This window comes from Crocodylus siamensis, chromosome 1 (genome assembly GCF_052110815.1).
Source record: "Crocodylus siamensis isolate JL-2025a chromosome 1, ASM5211081v1, whole genome shotgun sequence".
Lineage (NCBI taxonomy): Eukaryota > Metazoa > Chordata > Crocodylia > Crocodylidae > Crocodylus > Crocodylus siamensis.
The window spans coordinates 276,735,623-276,754,897 of NC_143395.1; the positions used below are offsets into that span (position 1 = coordinate 276,735,623).

At 40.5% G+C, this 19,275-nt stretch overlaps 1 protein-coding gene across 2 annotated transcripts in view; it reads left to right on the plus strand.

Moving 5' to 3' along the window:
• PIR (pirin) overlaps positions 1–19,275 on the plus strand; it is a 125,976-nt gene that overhangs the window by 106,065 nt on the left and 636 nt on the right. For both annotated transcript variants that reach the window (XM_090063250.1, XM_090063259.1), the window contains exons 7-9: positions 1,152–1,196; positions 5,714–5,796; positions 14,333–14,399. In XM_090063250.1, the coding sequence (XP_089919376.1) occupies positions 1,152–1,196; positions 5,714–5,796; positions 14,333–14,399 (195 nt within the window). The remainder of the gene's footprint in view (positions 1–1,151; positions 1,197–5,713; positions 5,797–14,332; positions 14,400–19,275) is intronic.

The following is a 19,275-nucleotide window of genomic DNA, read 5'->3' on the forward strand; positions in this document are numbered from 1 at the left end:
TGTCAGTATGAATAAGGAAAATATGTTACTAATAGATAACACCAAGAAAGTCTGATGTTAATGCAAGAGAACTACTGCAAGGAGAGTAATAAAGAAATAGAATATTGGTACTGGTATTTCAGAGCCAGGAAAAGTAAATTGATAACTGTCTCTAATGAAAGGAAAAGATGGCACACTTGAGTACTTTTCCTCCAAGGAGATTTACATGGAATTTGTGATGTTTTCTCAAAACTTTAGGCAAAACAGAGGTAGAAAAGTGCTCTACTGGAAATGATTTGAGAGAGGATATAATGCTTAAAATCCCAGAGGACTTGAAGGAAATTTTGGAAGACCTAATATCACCTTGAAGGGAGATGGACATGGAGTTAAAATCTTTATTGTCAGATGAAGCAACAGATCAAAATGGGCTACTTTGTGAGTTCCATAGCAAGTTAAAAAGTGATCTACTTGACTAAATAACCAGTCAGGATTTCTTGAATGCAGGACTGTGGGATTCTTCCTACAGAGAATAGCAATTTCTCTGTGTATCAGTGATAATGCACAAATCATATGCAGGATTCCTTTGGACTGAAAGAATAGGAGTCCTGGTGTGGAATTCTGATGGACATGTGGAAAACATCCCTTTTTGTTAGAGACAAATAACCACTGTGATCCCTGTGGATGAGGTTTATGTTGCATCCGCAAGCATTAGGACTGTTCAGTTTTATGGCTCTGGGAGCTAAAGAAGTGCCCCAGAAAAAGAATATATTTTGGGAGGTTTTTTAAGATTTTTTTTCTCCTGTCTTTCTGTGCTAGAAGTCTGTACAAATAACTGACAGATCATACAGGAGAAGCTGCAAAGCTGACCACACACTGAGCATTGTTAAATGCACAGAATTCAATAACAGAGAAAAATGTTTCTCTAACTGTTTCCAATTATAGTGATATTAGGAATTACTTGTAAAAATAGGAAGCACAACATTTTCAGATGGAAATCTTAATTTAAGTCGCTGATGTCTCTTTAAGCTAGAACATACTTACATGATTAAGAAAAACCTAGTATATTTACATAAGAATGGAACATGCAATATTTGCATAATTCTGTGCAGTATAGTTACTAGCATATTAAAACTGTCTCAACTAATCTTTAATATTCCTCAATTGTATTTCAGGATGGACATCCTTTATTTACACAATATCTGGCAATGTGTATGTTGGTAAGTTGGTGACTCTTTTATTTAAGTTGTTCATGGAAAGAATTCAAAGTCTCAAAAATGTCTAAGCAAAATAAGGGAAGATCTGACCCCAAAATATTTAAGAAGCTAGTCTTAAAAACCTAAAAATATCAAAACATGGTAATCTGTTAGTGCAGTTGTCAGCCATACTCTTGTAAGCATCAAGATTTGGACTAGATGATATTTATGGTCCCTCTCAGCCCTATGATTGATACTGTTGATACTCTCTTGTTTTAACCAAAAATCTCATCAAGAACAAATTAAGAGATGATACTTAATTTTTCAATATTCCTCTTTAGATCCATTTAACAATTTCATCCAATGGATTTAGACCCCATTCCTGCTGTCTCCTCTGTGTAGGCCTCCACAGAGCCCTGGTGGACTTCACACGGAGGCAGGGGGACTAAGCTGGGAGAGCAACCTGCAGGATAAGGGATGTGCTGATAAAATGCATGAAGCAATGATTTCTTAGAGTTATATCTTTTATTGGAACAACTATATATTTGGGATAAAGTTAGACAAGCTTCTGAGTGCAAGACATTCTTCATCAGGTCCCTGATCACAGGAAGCTAGGCACAGCATAGGAAAACAGCAGAGGGGACAGGCTGAGAGAAATTATCAGGGGTAGCAGACATAATTAGTATCAGAGGCTAATTAGTTGGAGATCAAGGCCTGCCAAAGCAGGGAGTAGGGTCATTCTCACCTTCCTTGTGTAGAACTGGATAAATTATAATGTGCCATAAAACCAATATCAGTGTTTTAGCCCTTGGTGCTCAGGGTGTTGATAGACATACAGGTCCCTGCTCTAACTCATGGTGCTTCATATAAAGTACTATAAGTTAGAGTGACCATTTTTTTGTTGGGCTGGGGTGGGAGGGGATCGAGCTCCACTTGGAGCCAATCCAGAGGAAGAGCTGCCTGCCTTCAGCCTTCCTCCTCTAGCCCTGGTCCCTGCCCCAGCTCCGGTGCTGTCTGCAGGAAGGGAAGGGAAGGCTGGGGTTTGTCTGACTTGAGCTGCAGGGGGATGGAACTGGGGGAGCACTGCATGGTGGTGGGGCTCCAATCCACCCTCCCCACCCATCCCGTCCCCCTGCTCTATCTCAGGTCAGGCAAACCCCAGCCCACAGCTCCACCCCATCCCTTCTCTCCACTCCCTTCCTGCAGCCAGCATGGCAGACAGAGCTGAGTCAGCCCAGCCCTGATTGCACTGACAAACACATCCTAGGTAACAGAAGTTCCCTAAGGTTCTCCACTTCAGAGCACCTTCATCTAATCCCTCATTAAAAGAGAGTTAATTTATCTCACAATAGACCACTTTTAAAGTGCTCTGCAGCCATGCATGTAAGTCACAGCATGGCCATAGCGTCCTTTCAGGGGGCCAATCACATGACAAATGTCACACCTCTCAGTTTATGGATTTTGTTCCCAAGTTTCTCTTTTAAACATCTTAGGTATATATCCCTTGTGCATGAGAACAGTGAGGTCAGACAGAGAATGGTTGGTCTGTAAGAAAGGTATTCCTAATGGTGTATGTATATCGGGCTTTACAGCAAAATGATAGGTGGTGCTGAGCAAATCAAGAAATGCAGGTGGTGTAACTCCCTGTCCCCATCTCCCATCTAACAAAGGATAGATACTCACAACTGATGGAATAAACTGCTTAGCAGGGGCTAAATTGAGTAAGGGTCAACACAAAGATGTGTTACCATGGGAACAAAGCAAAAGCGAGAGAACAACTGATAATACTAGTCTGGTCCCAACTTAAAGAACAGCAGAAGTAACCTGTGCAAGTCTTAACCTAGTCCAGGTTACCTCCCCTAGCGCAGAAGCTGAGCTGCACTGAACTGCATGTAGGGGTGGTGTAAATGATTCCCCCTTTCTTTTTTTTCTACCCATGTGTGCAAGAAGGTGAATAGTAGCCACTTTACAGGCTTCTCTGTCCTATGTGATCTGCCAGGTGGATAACCCGAGAGGGAAGAGAGGGCATTTTACATCCCTTGCCCAACAATTATCCTTTCTATGGGGGATTACATAAAGTTTACAACCTTGATCTGGACTTGCAACCAAAAAAGAACAGGACCTATTTTATTATTATCCTAGGCAATATGCCTCAGGATACTAGGAATTACAGCCTATTTAGCTCTACTAAAAGAGAACTAGATCCATTGGGGAATAAATAAACAGTAGCTGATAAAGTGATATTTTATGAAACTACTCTGGTACTAAATTAGAACCAGGTTTTTCAGGTAGCTTTTCCTGTGTTTTTACAAGGCTTGGAAAGCCAAATCTAACAATATTTGCAGTTGAATTCTTTTTAGTGGGAATTTTTTGAGCTGTACTGTTACACTTAGTGTTCCTGGCCAAGGTTAGCGGTGGAAAATAGTTCTTATCTGATTTGGCTGGTTTTATAACTGAAAGCTATTTAAAAATATTTTGTCCTTTGCGACATACTTTATTTGCATTAAGAAAATGAGGTAATTTAATAAAATATCAGAGAAATTACCTGTGAACATAGATATTGCCCTCTGTACTGCTGCTCTGTGGTTCCTGTGTAAACCATTCATATATACTTTTTTTTGGAAAATAAATCTAAAATGTTGCAGACTGGATCAAGGGCCTACCATTCAACCATGAAGACAGAATTGCCAGAACAGGAGAAAAACATGGGTTAGATCTATTCTATACCTAATATGAAGTAATTCTTCAGACCATGACATTATAACCTCTGTCCATCCAATACAAATGTTTTAAGGAAGTAGAAATGATCCCATAAAAAGTCAGAATCTCAGATTCTTGGAGAATTTGTGCTGACGTTATCTAAGCTTGAATTCCCTGGAAGGACAATAGAATAGAAAATACTTAGGATGTGTAATAGGTTATTCTTAAAAGAACCCTGCTGATTGTTGCAGTATAGGGACACTTTTTAAACATTATCGTATTGTTTTGTTAAGTCCAGTTAATTGTTTTTAAATGCATCAATGTTCTTTCATAATGAAAAAACTGATTCCAGCAACCCTGTCATCCTGTCCTACCCTTGAATATTCATTTACAAAAGGCACATAGAGGGACCAAGATGAGCACTCTATCTCTACAGCTGGCCTTTCAGCTGTAACGTATGGCTAAGTTTATTGCTCTACTTTCATCTGACGCATGATAAACACTGATCATTTTCCCATTGTCTTGTACTTTTGTATCATATAAACAGTCCTGAAAGAAGCTGCACATGAATTCCAATTAAAAAACAACAGTTTTTTTTCTGGAAAATATTTATCAGTTTCATTTGTTCAGTTTTGAAGTGCTTGGAAATTTCACTCAGAAAAAATAACAAATCATGTTTTACTATATCATCACTCAGAGTGGTAGTATCCTAAATTATTCACACTCTGAACTGGAGAGCGACCTAAGTGGTACACAGGGAAAGAACTTGAAGACTCCCTTCTTCAATACTTCCACCCAGAATCAACTAGAAATGCGTAGTCACATCCTGTTAGTCTGTGACCAATAGTAAAAAAAGAAGGCTCACACAGGGCACTCTGCACCCCCTTGATCCCTCTTAAGAAACTTTAGTTAAGAAACATGAGACATAAGGCCTTAGGACAGATTTCTTCTCTGAAAATATAAAAATCCTATCTGAATAGTTTCCAGAACAGTTTGAGTACAACTACTCAAATTTAGGGATTGTCTTTGAATTCTTCATTTCTTTTATTGTAGAAGTATTGTAATTGTGCAGTTTTATACCAGGACCCCATGTTACAACATAAAAAGGTCTTGGGACTCTTTGTTAAGACCCCTTGCATCTATCCAGAAAGGGTTAGCAGTTTTGTACCCTCATAGATCTCTTTGCAACCCCTATACCAGGCACTTGCTTATTAGTATTTCACGTAAGTTAATTTCCATCAAGCCTCCATTCTCAAATGGAACGTTCTCAATTAATTCTTAATCAGTTGCAGTTGTCTTAAGATAATCGTGAGAGAATAAGAGAAATGGGATTTGTTCATCTGGTGAGGAGGACTTGTGTATGTGTGAAAGGAGCAAAACTATTAGGGAAAAGTTAATTTTTGTAAAAAGCACATTGAGTATAATAACTTAAGAGCATTTTTACATGTGCTGTGGGACACAGCACCAGCACTTTAGTTAGCGAACTGTGCTAATTAAAAACGTCCATGTGTCATGTGTATCAGCATCCTTACATATCCCTGCACTGAAAAAATGGAAATGGGGTGCTTTGACCTAAAGCTCATTGAACGTGTTTTATTTCAAAGTGCCTCACCACCATTTTTTCAGAGCAGAGATGCACTGGGACACTGATACACACGATGCAGAAGGTTTCCAGTGCGCATCAATTTCCATACTAGATTTCCAGTGCATTGGAGCAAGCTCTGAGCACATGTATAGGAGCCTTTATCACAGAATGTTTGGAAAGAAAGGAATAACAAATTCATAATTTATAACTTTGATCATGCTGTTCATTGTCTTTTTAAATATGTTTTTGTTCAAAGGCCCTGATGCTGCCAAACAAAAAATTGAACCCCACCACACAGTGGTGTTGGATGATGGTGACTGTGTTCAGTTTGAAAATAAGGTACTTCTGCTTCAATGATTGTAGCCTAAAGCTCACTTCTGTGTAAGATTTCAGGTGGAAATTTGTAACATTATTTCTGTGATTGGTAGTTTCTTTTTTCCCTTTATTCTCTCTTAATGTATAAAGATGCCATCAGAACTTCACAAGCTGAAAAAAGTCAAACATACCAGCACACCTGTCCTTTTCATAAAGAGACTTAATGGCATTTTTTTACTTCTTGATCATGCATACCAGTCCCTCCTTCTAGAAGCACATAAGGAGGTGAAATCCCAACAGGAGAGACTTACCATTACTTCCAGGCAGTGAGGATTTCATTCAGGGTGTTCATTTAACCTCTTTTATGATTCCTTTATTAATTATGAATATTTTAAATAAGTCAGTGAATAAGTATTGTAAGATAAGCCCTTTTCCTAAAAAAGACAAAGGTCTGCTTCATTAACCTTAACAAATTCGTCCTAGAGGTTAAATCTACATGTGCAATTAGCATGGAGCAATAAACTCTGGTGCAGTTTGCACTGGAGTCAGCAGCTCCTGGGCACAGCATATACATGTGTGCCTGGGACCACAGCAGTTGGAGCCAGGACAGAGCAATCTCAGGTTGGCAGTGGGCTACGGGGTCAGTCCCAGGCTCCGGGTGCTGTTGCTGGGTGGTGGTGGGGACGACTGGGGCATGAGGGTGCTACAGTGTGGGGTTAGCCAGCAGGCAGCCCCCACACAGTAGCACCCTCATGCCCCAGCCAGCCCCAGTCATTGACTACATGTGAGTTGAGGCAGGATAAATTACTCCACCATAGAATAGTGGACAGTATAGAGTAGTGGACACCATAGAGTAGTGGATAGTACTTGTCTCGGACAGTACTATCCTACAGCAGAGCTTTTTAATTTACTGCACCCTAATACAAGCATACGTGTAGATGGTGATGGTTTACTGCGGAGCTAATTAGTCAACTCCATAGTAAAGCGCACATTCAGATGCACCCAGAGAGTCTGAATATTTTTTGGAGACAATGGGAAATGAAGTGAGATTACAGAAGAGAAAGAAGTGCTTTGTATTTCTTATAGTTTATGCTGCTAGATAAATTATCATGATCTGTGTATTCATTCTTGAGCCATCTATTATACATGTCTATATTGCTATGAGGATACAAATGTCTTAATAGGAAGAGGAATAGAAGCATTCTCACCTGGATTGAAACCTACATCTAACCCTTAATTTCTGTCATGAAGAAATGGCAAGTTCTTTATGGCAAATGCTCCCCAAAACTGCTGTCGCTGACAAATGTAAAGGCGTGGTCCCAAGTTTGAAGAGTTTGCATTTGAAACAGAGGTATGAAAAGGCAAGGGATATTAAAGGAGGAGTAGATTGTTAGAATGTCAAGAAAGAGATGTGGGGATTTCTAGGAAGAGAAGGATTGGACATTTTGTTTGTTTATTCTATGTCTTATTTAAAAATAAATTTTAAGTATATTTTGTTGCTTGGGATTAACATATTTGACCCTGAACTTCTCTACCTGGTCACAGAAGCACCTCTGAATCTGACCTCTGCAAGTCCCTTGTGGCTTTTCTGTGATTCTATGATAAACAACTGATACAAAGGACTTTAGCAGATTTGTAATATACAATTTCCATTTTGAATTCCACCTAGTTATTTTTCATCAAGAGGGTGTATTGTTTACAGGTCACAGTTTATTTTATTTTATCACCATTTCCCATCACAGTTTATCAGATTATTCTAAAGTTTACGAAACAACTGATGTAAAATTCAAAGATTTATCATTCTTTTGTGTTGTATTACACTTCTCTTCTCCCCTACTACCTCTCCCACTGTTAATTTTGTTTGCTGTTTTCCAGTCACAATCCTCCAGGAAGTCTGGTGAAATCCATCACTGTCTTTGCTCATGACAAGTAGCAAGTCAACCAATTGCAGTAGTGGTCGTGCAAGTTTCCCCATGTTTATGTGAGCATTATTCCCCCATAACTGGAGTGCTGTTCTGGGGGACCATATGAACGGCTCAGAGAGGATATTGTGGGTGCCTATCCAAATTAGAAGTAGGTTTGTCTTGTGTCTGAGAGCAGCAGGCTCAAGGGATGACTAAAGGAGATCTCATTCTCCCTGTTCCTTCAGTCCTTATTCTGTCCACTCAGATGCCTTGGCAAGGGTATTAACTGTCACCAAGCCTTTTATACTAAGGTCTTATGGCCAAGAAGGGCCTAGTTTTAAAACATTTAGTCTCATTTCATGCAGACCAGTCACCAGTCACCAGATGATAATGCCTAGTAATTACTGATTTGGATCCAGGTTTAAGTGCCGCAATAGCACTGTCCGAATTTGAAGTGGTAATCCAAATGTGACAATCCCATTGCCATCTTCCATGAGCCAACCAGTTCTTCCTCTAGTGGCTTTTGAACAGGAATTTCAATGTAAAATTTTAATTGTAATATCTAGGAAATTGTCATGATGGTGACAAGATAAAATACAATTAGAAGTAGGCCAAATACAATCTTAGAATAGTATTTTGATGTCTTAAGTGTGAAAAATCATAGTAGGGCCGTAGAAGAACTTTATAATATATACACTTTATAGAATACATTTACTTCTCTGTAAACAGCCACAGGAGAGAGGCTATTAATTCTCTCCTGTTGATGTCAGAGAACTGATTTACCCTTTCATTGACCTGAGATTTGTAAATGTTAAATCAGTAAAACCACATGTAAATAATAAACATTTCATCCCAAAATTTCAACTTGTACCATATGGATTTTCTTTTCAAGTTAGCATGTTGTTATTATAGATGTCCCTCAGATGGATGTGGGGCCTAAGGTCTCAGGGTCTTGCTGTCATTTTAAACCACTCTGTATTTATTCTTATGGTTTATACTGCCAGGTGAATTATCTGTGTATTCATTCTTGAGCCATCCATTATACATGTCTCTATTATTATGTATATACAAATGTCTTAAGGGTAGCATTGGGCAAACTACTTCTGAAAAATCATTGTATAAATGAGTGTCCTCACCTCAGCCTTTTGCTTCATACCCAGCATAGATCTAGCTTTAGTTTGGATGTGCTAGATACCAATCATTCTCTCCCCTTTTTCCTTTGTCTCTCTCTCTGTTATCTTTATTATACCAACTATCTTTCCTTGATAATGTCACCTTGCTACTCTTTGGCATGTTCCATGCTGAGTCAAACCAATTGCTGTTCTTGGATCTCCGTTACTCAGTTTTGGGCAGCAGTGATGGGAGCTGGAGAGGGACACTGTGTCTGGTCAGGAAATGTACTACTGCTTCCTGTACTGGAAACATGGTAGCCATATTTCCACAGATCTTCAGGCTGGCTAATTAGCACTGCTGAGTGACAGTGCTGATTAGCCCATCCCCAACTCAGTGATGTGGACAGGGCTGCACTGCTCTGGTTTAGGAAATAGCCTTCCTGGAGCAGCACAGTGTGCTTGGGAGTACGTTTATTCTGTAGACATAGATGGAATAGTGATTACTTTGAGGCAGTGTGAGCACCTGGCTTGGCATCTCGTGTAAGTCAGCTTAAGGGCTGCTCTAATTTTTACTTTGATTCACATGGTCCACTGGTGGTTCTGGAAAGTAGAAAATTGTCATAGTATGCTCTTGCCAAATGAAAGGCAGGACGTGGGCTGCAAGAGATACTCAGGAGAAGATTTTGCTCATTTTGAGACCTTTTTACTTTGATGAAGCAGCATGACAGGATTTTAGCCCTGGGACTTTGCCAGTCAAATGGACATGGGCATTCTGTGTTCGTTGCAACTAAAAAAACATTAGAGTACAATAGAGCTCTAAAGGCAGCCAAAAAACCTCAGCATTTAATTTACATTTTATGCAGTCATGAGGGGTTCACATATCAGATGATTTTGTGGTTCTGTCATGATGGGTTGACTCATGCATGTAGTCCCACTGACTACTTAAATTGGTAAGCCAAGGCTGGCCCAGTGTCTAAAATGTTAATGTGGGAACAAGTCTTGTATCTTCTACTTTTGTTGTCAAGTCCGTCACTTTCCAAGAAATGTGATGGTTTGGGGAATCTATGTGGAAAACTTAAGAATTCTAGTTGATATTATGAAGTTGTTACTGTGAAAATTGTTGTATAGTGCAGTGCCACTGCATGTACCCACTTTTGCTGGCATATTCTTTACTGTGTTCCCATTAAACTAGCAAAAATAGAGAGTACTTAATTTTACCAACTGTAGTTTTGTCCAGGAAACAAAATAGCAAGGAGATTGGGGGGTGGGGAAGAAGGAGGTAGCCAGAACCAGTTAATTTTCCCTAGCTGTCCTAAAGAAGGGCTTTAGGGAATAGAGATTGCTGAAGCAGAACGAAGGGACGGAGGAGACACAGGGATAGACCTAAGGAACTTTGGGCTTGAGAGTGGAAGAGACAAGCATGTACACAAGGTTTATTATTTTTGTCTAGATTTGTGTATTTCCTATATCACTCAGTGAAGAATCCTTGTGTTTTATAATAGTGTGCCAAGCTTGTCTGTGTTTCTGCTTTTACCGTCATAGGCCCCTGAAGAGTTAAACTGTAGGTCAAAATGCCTTCCTGCCTGGAGTTCTGAGAGAGGGTGTGTTTCGGTATCTAGGGTATTTTGGTGGCAAGAGGACCAGCAGTCATCTTCTCTGTCAGACAGTAACAGACAAAGAACCTGTGTCCAGAAAATATTCCCAGAAGGACCTGGGAGAAAAAACTGATGGAGGCAGCTGAGATCCAGGCAAACAAGGTGCGGTTGCTCTCTGTCCAGATCCTGCACATGGGTCAAAGCAAGCATGCTGGATCACACTTGCAAAATAATTCTACACACCAACTCTATGCTGGATCTTGCCCACAGGATCCAGTCTAGGGACTTGCCCTGCTCCCCTTACTTGGCCTGTGGAGCTGAAAAGTTGAGCACCACTGGCCTAGTGGACTGGGACTCAACACAGTAGTTTAGTGACTGTCCAAAAAGGCAGTGTTGCAGTGGATCTGTACATTGCTATTAGTATGTGACCTGGTCTACACTACAAGATGTAGTCAGAGCATCATCAGGGACCAAAGCTGTTCAACCATGGAGGACTACTGTCAGTTCAGAATGTTTTATAAGATTTCTTGAATACCCTCCTGCCTGTGAACTGTACTAGCAGTCCCTTTGGTAATATCACTGAAAAAACTGAATATAATCTGTAAGAAAATGACTGCATTAAAAACTGATCTGGCCACTTGGTTGATGTTATTCACTGCTGAAATATGTCATGTTGTGCTGAGTAACTTAAGTGTCATATTGCTTCTCTGCACTCAGAGCAGAAGTCGTTCTGGGGTTTCTGAGCAGTCATGCAGATTCTCTTGCCTGCTTAGTAAGACCATGAGCAAGGTTAAAAATATTGATACCATTTACAATCTAGCCTTTTTTTCTGAAGCAATGTTCTATTTGAAAGGGTTCAAAAGTGTTTATTCAGTTGTGCGATCTGGTGCAGCCTTACATATACCCTTATATCTCACAATGATTTTGCAACAGTCTCACTTGTCTTTAAAACAATGCGGTTCTATTATTGTAGTTTTCTCTGAGCCAAATATCTCACAGTTCATCTTCTTTGCTGCCAGTTTCTTCAGAGAGGCAGCAAGATATTTGTCCACTACTCTGGGAAAATAGGTGCACATTACACCTAGCTTGCTACAGTGACCTGTTATGAAGTGTCAGATTAATCTGAGCAGAGTCCTGCTGGTTGTTTAACCCTTAATGCCCATATGTGTGATTGACTTCATCAGCCTTGACTGTCTAGATTATTATATTCTGACCCTACATGACTGTTGAGGAACCCTTCAGAACCTAGCAGGTGATAACGTCTTGCTATGATGGGCTGTGAGCATGCAATTTGTTTTTTTCAGATGTCCATCTCTCCTTAATTCATTCTTCTTTCCAACACCTGTAAAATTATTTTCACCTCATATTTGATATGCTTCCCTTCCCTTAGACCAAGATTTGTTGTATTATGATTTATTGCATTTTATAGCACTTGGAAGGAGCTTTAATTATAGCAAGAAAAATGGAAGTATTGTAATTTCATTGAATGTCAGTAATTAATGTTGGCAACCATTTCAGCTTTGCCCTGAAGACCCATTGTCTAAACACATTAGGAGCCACACTGGAGGCAACCCCCACATAGCTGTCTGAAGGGGAGAGGATATAAAGTACAAAGAGCTCCCGTTTTCATAGGTCTCCAGGGCAGCAAGAAGCCAAAATTGCATCCTTTGCTCTCCTGATCTCCTGTGTGGAGTAGGAAACGTAAAGGTATACATTTCACCAAAAAGGCATGGAGGGTTGGGGTTATGACAGTGGTATTCTGTACCAATCAGCAGCTCTTATTTATCATTAATAGCATGATGCTTGCTCTGCAGTACATGGACCGTCTCCTTAGTTTTGCATATCTAGTGCTCAATACAGCAGCACCCCAGAGCACGCATTAGAGACTATCTGGATGCTACTAGGCACATCTGCATGTGCGCTTTAATGCACATTAGCTTATTTTACTGCACATTCAAGCATTACAAAAAAACATGCTCTTTAGTTGGGGCACTTAGATGCTGTAACCACCCTAGGATAGTTGAGTTGCTTTGCATCACTGGTGATTCTTTGGGCAGAGTGACCTGGTGGTGCCCATCTGCTCTCCAGGTATGGATGGCCATTGGCTCACAGGGAGTTCATCTGCCCTTTGAGAGGTCTTGTTTTTAGTCCTGCTGGGTGTCCACACCCCCTCCTCACCCAGGCTAGCTGAGGTGGGGGTGTTGGTTTTGTCACCAACAGCCCAACCATGGAATAGGCTGTACTGGTTTACATGATACCAGATACTAGACCAAGAGGGGCCTGGCTGACACAAGGAATAATAAGGTGTACCATGATTTCCCCAGAAGGCTGGAACATGCTGTCTTCCTGAGGTAGAACTGGGTGAAAATTTTCCAAGTAATCCAGAGTTTGATAATGTTTTGATGATTTTCCTGCATTATTTGACTAGGTCTCCTGCTCTGAGATATGTCTGAATACCATAATCTGGCCCTCTATATACATAAGTTATTGAGCATTGAATTCATGGCTAGTGTGATTCATATTTGCCAAAGCTAAACATCCATCCTGTAGTCAGGTAGAGTTGTGTTCAAAGGCATGGATGCAGCTGTAGCACATGTGGATGTACCCGAGTTACCTGTCAAGTAACTACCAGTTCAGGTACTGCAAGAAGAGTCACCATGGCAGCATGGAGTTTAACTTAGGCCACCTGCCCATTTATATACTCAGCTGCTCAGGTAGACTTTTGGTGCATGGACTGTGCTCTGTGTTGCTGCAGCTTTACCCTGTTATCAGTATCTGAACTAGGTAACTTAAAGCTGTCTCAAGTATGAGTGCCATGTTTACGGCCTCATGCCCTAATGATCTGCCAGTTGATCAGTACGGATGAAACCATAAACTGGCACACAGCCCCACTGATTTTGCTAGGATTTAGACTCTATTCAGGGGTTCTGGATCAGGGTCTGAATTGGTGGTTTGATGCACACATATGTATGTTCTTTATATTACTCATGCATAGCATATAGCTGTACGTTTTCAAGTCACCACTCCAACAACCTAAATAGAGATTTCTGCCCAAGACATTCACTGTATTTAAAACCAGTGTTTTTCCCAAAATCATCCTTTCAAAGTTTAACAATTTTATATAGCCTGTCAATGGACAAACCTCAAATTGCAATTCATTTTTGTGTTATAAATATAGTATTAAATCTAAATTAGATCCTATTCATGGGACAGTTGAGCTAATTGGACCATTTTTTTTCTTTTTTCCTTGCAATTATAAGGAGAACAAATGTTCTCTCTGTGTGTAAATTAGTCGTAGAGAATGTGTAGATCCCTTTGTACATCACCTTACAAATAACTGCTTAATGATTTTAGCTGGGAATTATGTTAGTTTCCCAAACATTGCTCCATGCTGAGACTTGAATTAGTGTGAAATCCTGTAATGAATGTCCTCAGATGCAAAAAAATGCAATGATGTAATATGTTATATGATGGTAAGGTTAATAAAATTGCCTTTATTGAGCTTGAATTTTATTGTTGCAGCCAACTTACCATTTTAATTGGAAAAAATGTAGGGCCTAACCTGAAAATGCCTCTTGTATGTGAGTAACCCTTCTGACTTTGATGAATGACTTCCCTCATTAAAACTTTTCAGTACCATGCCATTCATGCTTTGCTACATGTCTCTGAATGAAGGTCATTTTTGTTTTCATCGTTTCCCTCCCCCCCACCCTTTTTTTTTTGTCAGGTGCATGAAGATCTTGGTCTGGACCTGTTCTTGGGTTTAAACTAACTTAAAAAAAAAGGCAATTTCTTTTCTTACCTCAAAGGGTTTTAGTCTTAAAGTATACAAGTGAGCTAATATTATACAGAAAATTCCTCCAGTATCAAATTCCAGCTGTTCCTTATTTTGTCTGCAAGAAATTCTCTAAATATGTTCCTATTTAATGCATTCCATTCATCAATTTAGGATCCTGAAATAAGCCATTTTGTCTTGGTTGCTGGTGAGCCGATTAAGGAGCCTGTCGTACAACATGGTAAGAATTTCTAGTAAATGAAGCGGTCTTGACATTTTTGTTTGGTCTTCAAAATTAGTAGAAAGAATTAAAAGGGTATATTCCATGTATCTCACCTTCCCCCACACTTACCTAATGACCTTTTGACACTCTTGTGTTCCTCTCCATTACAAAAACAAGAATTGAAAATCAGTGATTCTGATGTTCCCTAGCCAAAATGGTATATGTGGGATCATGTGATTGAAGTTAAATTCTGGTCTAGCAGCTTCCAAAATAGGCTTTATGACCCCAAGTGGAGTCACAGAACTTAAGGAGCTCCACAAAGAGTCACTTACAGCCGCTGGACAGGAAGTGTGATATTGCAAGCTGGCCGGAGGTAGGGTTACTGTGGAAAAAAGAATTTGGAACTGCTAAAGTAACTATCCAAGTATATTTCAGTGACCTGAATGAAAATATCTGCTAATCTGGCTAGGCTGTTATTATCACCCAAATTAGCTAGATTAAAACTAATTTGCAAATGCCTAAACATACCATAATGACACCTTCATACTGAAGTTTAACTGCAACCTGAGTCTTCTGAGGGAGCAGAACTATGCTAATTAATATAAATAATGATAAATGAAGCCTTTATTTTATATGTATATATAAATGCACATGTATATAAAATAAATACTTCATTTTTATGGTGCTTCCCATCCACATCGTCTGAAGCATTTTAAAGTAGGGGAAAATACCACCCTATCTCAAAGAATAAGGCCAGTCCAGTGATGCTCCTTTAAAAGACCCAGGTTGCTGTAAACTGAAATATGGAGGTGTCATTGCAGTATGTTCATATATATGCAAGTTAGTTTTAATCTAGCTAATTTGGGTGATCATAGCAGCACGGTTGGATTGGCAGAGATTTTAATTCAGGTCATTAAAATATATTTGCGTAGTTACTTGGGGGACTGGCCTGTACTGAAGCCCACAGGTCTTTGCTGCTGGTGGTAACTCAAGTAGCAATATTATAGCTAGATGATGTCTCTACCTGGGCTGTCATTGTATCTCTGGTTGCAATGGAAATATAATCTCAGAGTCATGGTTCTTTCCATTGCTCTGTGGAAGTGAGGCAAGGACAAAAAAACTAATCAATGCATTCTCTAGGCCTGGAGCAAATTGTTTCCTCTTGTGAATAGGCTCTGCTCTGCTTGCCTGATTTTACTGGGAGGCAAGGAGCAAGGGAAGATATTGGGCAGAATCTTAATCTGTCCCTCCCTGCCTATTTCCCACCCATGTGGGCCCAGTGGGAAGTAGTATGCTGATGTGGCTATTCTTCTTCCTCAATCCCCACATTGCTTCCCGTATCACAAGTAATGGCCCAGATCCAGTTTCACCTTTGGCTGCCAAAAGGTAGTGTGACCATATAATGGTTAAGGAAATCTGGGATGGGGTAAGGGAATCTACTATCTTACACACATGCGTGCGCGCATGCGCGCACACACACACACACACACACACCTGCAGCTCCCAGGAAACCTGATGGTGGGGAGTGACAGTACGGAGGCCTGCAGCCAGGCTCCATCCCCCGCATGCAGAGGCTGGACCTGCCTAAGAGTGGCCCCTCTGCCTGGCCACTGGTAGCTGCCTGGCCACCACACGCAGCCCGGGCAGCAGCAGCAGCCGCAGTTGCAAGGCATGATGCTGCCAGAGACAAATGGCCATCCCAACTCACCCCGCACAGGTGACAGAGCCCTGGCCCCAGCCTGCCCTGCCCCGACCACCCTGTCCCGACCAAGCCCTGCCCCAGGCAGGAGGAGCTGTGCTCAGCCCTATGTACCCTCCACACCGGCCACTGGTCAGCAAGAGCCAGGTCAGGCACAGTGGGTGGCAGCAGCCTTTGCCACTGCCTGAAGCAGAAGACTCCAGGACTTCTGCTTCAATTTACAGCAACCAGCTGGGGCACAGGGACACCCTACAGAATCCGGGACTGTTCCAGCCTGTCCGGGGGATATGGTCACTCTATCTAAAGGCCAGGTCCTGATTCTGCTCCCATCAGGCAGTGTAAAGAAGCATTTATTTTTATATTTTTTCCATTGACTTTAATGGCACTAGATCACGAACACATGAATCAGTTCTGGTCCTTTCTCCACACTTCCCAATGTTTCCTCCAGATACAGCCTTCCCTTACCAATCACATTCCTCCTTCCTCATCTGACTTATTCCCATTTCTTTCAGCTTCTACTGTTCCATATCTCCATTTATTATATTGAGCTGAATTTATTATATTGAACATTGAATATTAATATTATATTGAATTGAATGATTGACTTATATTGAATTTAATTTAATATATTGACTGGCTACTTGGTCCTTATATATCATGGAGAAGACTCCCATGCTCAGAAGGAGAGAAAATAGAATGAGAGACCTGGATGGCTGCCATTAAGGACTTCATTATTATTATTCAGTGATTGCGGAGGGTGCTCAAGTACTACATAAGAATATAGGATATTAGAATGGAAGAATGATTTCTCAGTCCCTGAGTCCCCACCAATACTATTTCTGGCAACTGTATCATGTAATCACAATGTAAACTTACCAAGCTCTATCTTAAAACTGTATGGGGCCACAGCATGTAGCCCTAGACATGGGCAGTAAAGGAGAAGATCTGTTCCATGAGAGGTGCAAGGTGGACCCAGGGTAAGGTGCCCATTATCCAATCTGTTCTGAATGAGGGCTATAATAGAGAAAAAAAGAGGACTGGCACCCACTGATGTAGGCATTATGGACAAACTTTTTCCTAGAAAATGAGTTAAGTCAGAATTTCTGTGCTTCTTTAGCTGACTGTCTTTGCTTTGTCCTTGTTCATTACGAGCTTAAAGCTTGATTCAGAGTCTATTAAAATCAATGGGAGGCTGTCTTTTTACTTTAGTATACTTTGCACGCTTCAATACCTGCATTAATGCTCTGTTGCTACTGTGCATTAAGTGTAGTACCTCTATATGACATACTAAGTAAATGTGCAGTAGCTGGTGCTACAGTGCAGTAGCACTGGTGCATGGTCTTTTCATGATGCTTAATATGCAGTAGACTAATTCTACTGTGTGTTAGCCATGATGCGCTAATGCTCAGTAGAATTAGTTTACAGTGCATTAAGCATCTCATGTAGATGCACACTTTGTGTCTCACCCTTCAGGGACAGGCTAATATTTTCTTTGCTTGCAACATTTAATGTTATTTTTTAAATGTACTAGATTTTGTGCCAGGCACATGATATCATATTTTTGTACTAAATTGTATTGAAATAGAGCTGGATGCAATTTGAGTTTTTATTGTTTTGTTTTGTTTTTCACTGAAAGATGTGGTTTTGGTTGGCCCAAAACTATGTTTTCATTAGGTTAATTTTGTGAATGGTTTTGGCCAAATAAAAATTAAGGAAAAAATATAAACTTTGGAAATGTTGATGTAGTTGTTGTAATTTCCAGAACAAACAGGTATGATTTTTTAGTATAGATCCAGTAAAGGACTTACATGGGAGAAGTACCAGCCTCATTGATAGGTTGGTGGTTTCAAGCATTGTTTGGGATGTGAGATATTAAGTTTGAATAACTTCTTTCGCTGAAGTCAGAGTAGGGACTTCACCAACAGTATCCCAATTCTCTGGATAGTGTCTTAACCACCCATGCATAGGACTCAGTGTCTGTCTTACTCCGCCATTGTTGCTGTTCTACTTTGTATAAATACCATGGGTATGAGCCAACAGAAAAAACTGTTGTGAGGTAAGCCACAATGTGAATTTTTCCTATGGCACATGTGAGGTAGCTAACTCTACCCTCATTAAGGGGTAAATTGCCTGGCATTCCTTGCAGGGTGAGGCATGCACACAGGCAGTTACCTTGGAATACCATCTGCCAGACCTACTGTAGCTTTTCTTGCAGTAACTTGTTCATGTGCCCAATACTCTTTAAATAGTCATGGGACTAGAGAGATTGACTCAGTAGACAGTGATTAGGCTTCATTGATTACGTTTATTCACTGGATAATTGCCATAGATGAGATTATGACACCCAAGTTTCCCTAGCCCAGGAGTCATGGGAGACTTGGCTTCAAATACTAGCTCTAACTGAGGCAAGAGTAGACATGAATGTAGCTTTCATGTAACTCAGGAGACCATTCTAATCTGAGGTACAGAAAGGATCTTAAATGAGCTACACGGAGGGTCCTAACCACTGGCTCCTATGGCATGGACCCATCTTTCAAATGCCATCTTGGTGGTTTTGTAAATGGATCCCAAGTCCCCTTGTGAGTCCAGCCTGGTGATTTTATTGAGGATGTCTGGAAAATGAGAGGATTGGATTTTCCAAATATTTTGAAATAATCTGAAAAAAATATATAGTTTGAGCTCAATATGAAATGCAATATTGGGGGGTTTATTTTTTGAGACGAGGGGAACAATCACTGCACTGAAACAGGCTTTCCTATTCTGCCCACATCTTTAGTGGGGAGAATAGGAAAGCCAAGAGGATCACAGCTTCTGCACTTGTGATGGGAAGCTGTATTGGAAAGAGAACAGAAAAATTAAATGAGGCATTTGAGGTTAAAATCTCTCTATATTAAACAACTAAATAGTATAAGAATTAAAATGAAGAGTTAATATGTTGATATAATTTAGTGGAAAACTGCACTGTTTGTGCAAAATAAAAGTCCACATCTGACAGTTCTGTGAATCCCTCTGCAAGAGTGTGCAGGGAGGTGAATGGGGGAAGCATGGTTAGAGATGGGAAGACTGCAAACCCTGCCTGTAAAGGCTAGCTCCCTGCTCTCCCTTGCCACTGCTAAGGGGGACGCCAATCACAGAGGCAAGTCCAAGGTGGAGTGGAGGAGGGTATCCCATTCAGACAACTGGTGGCAAAAGAAA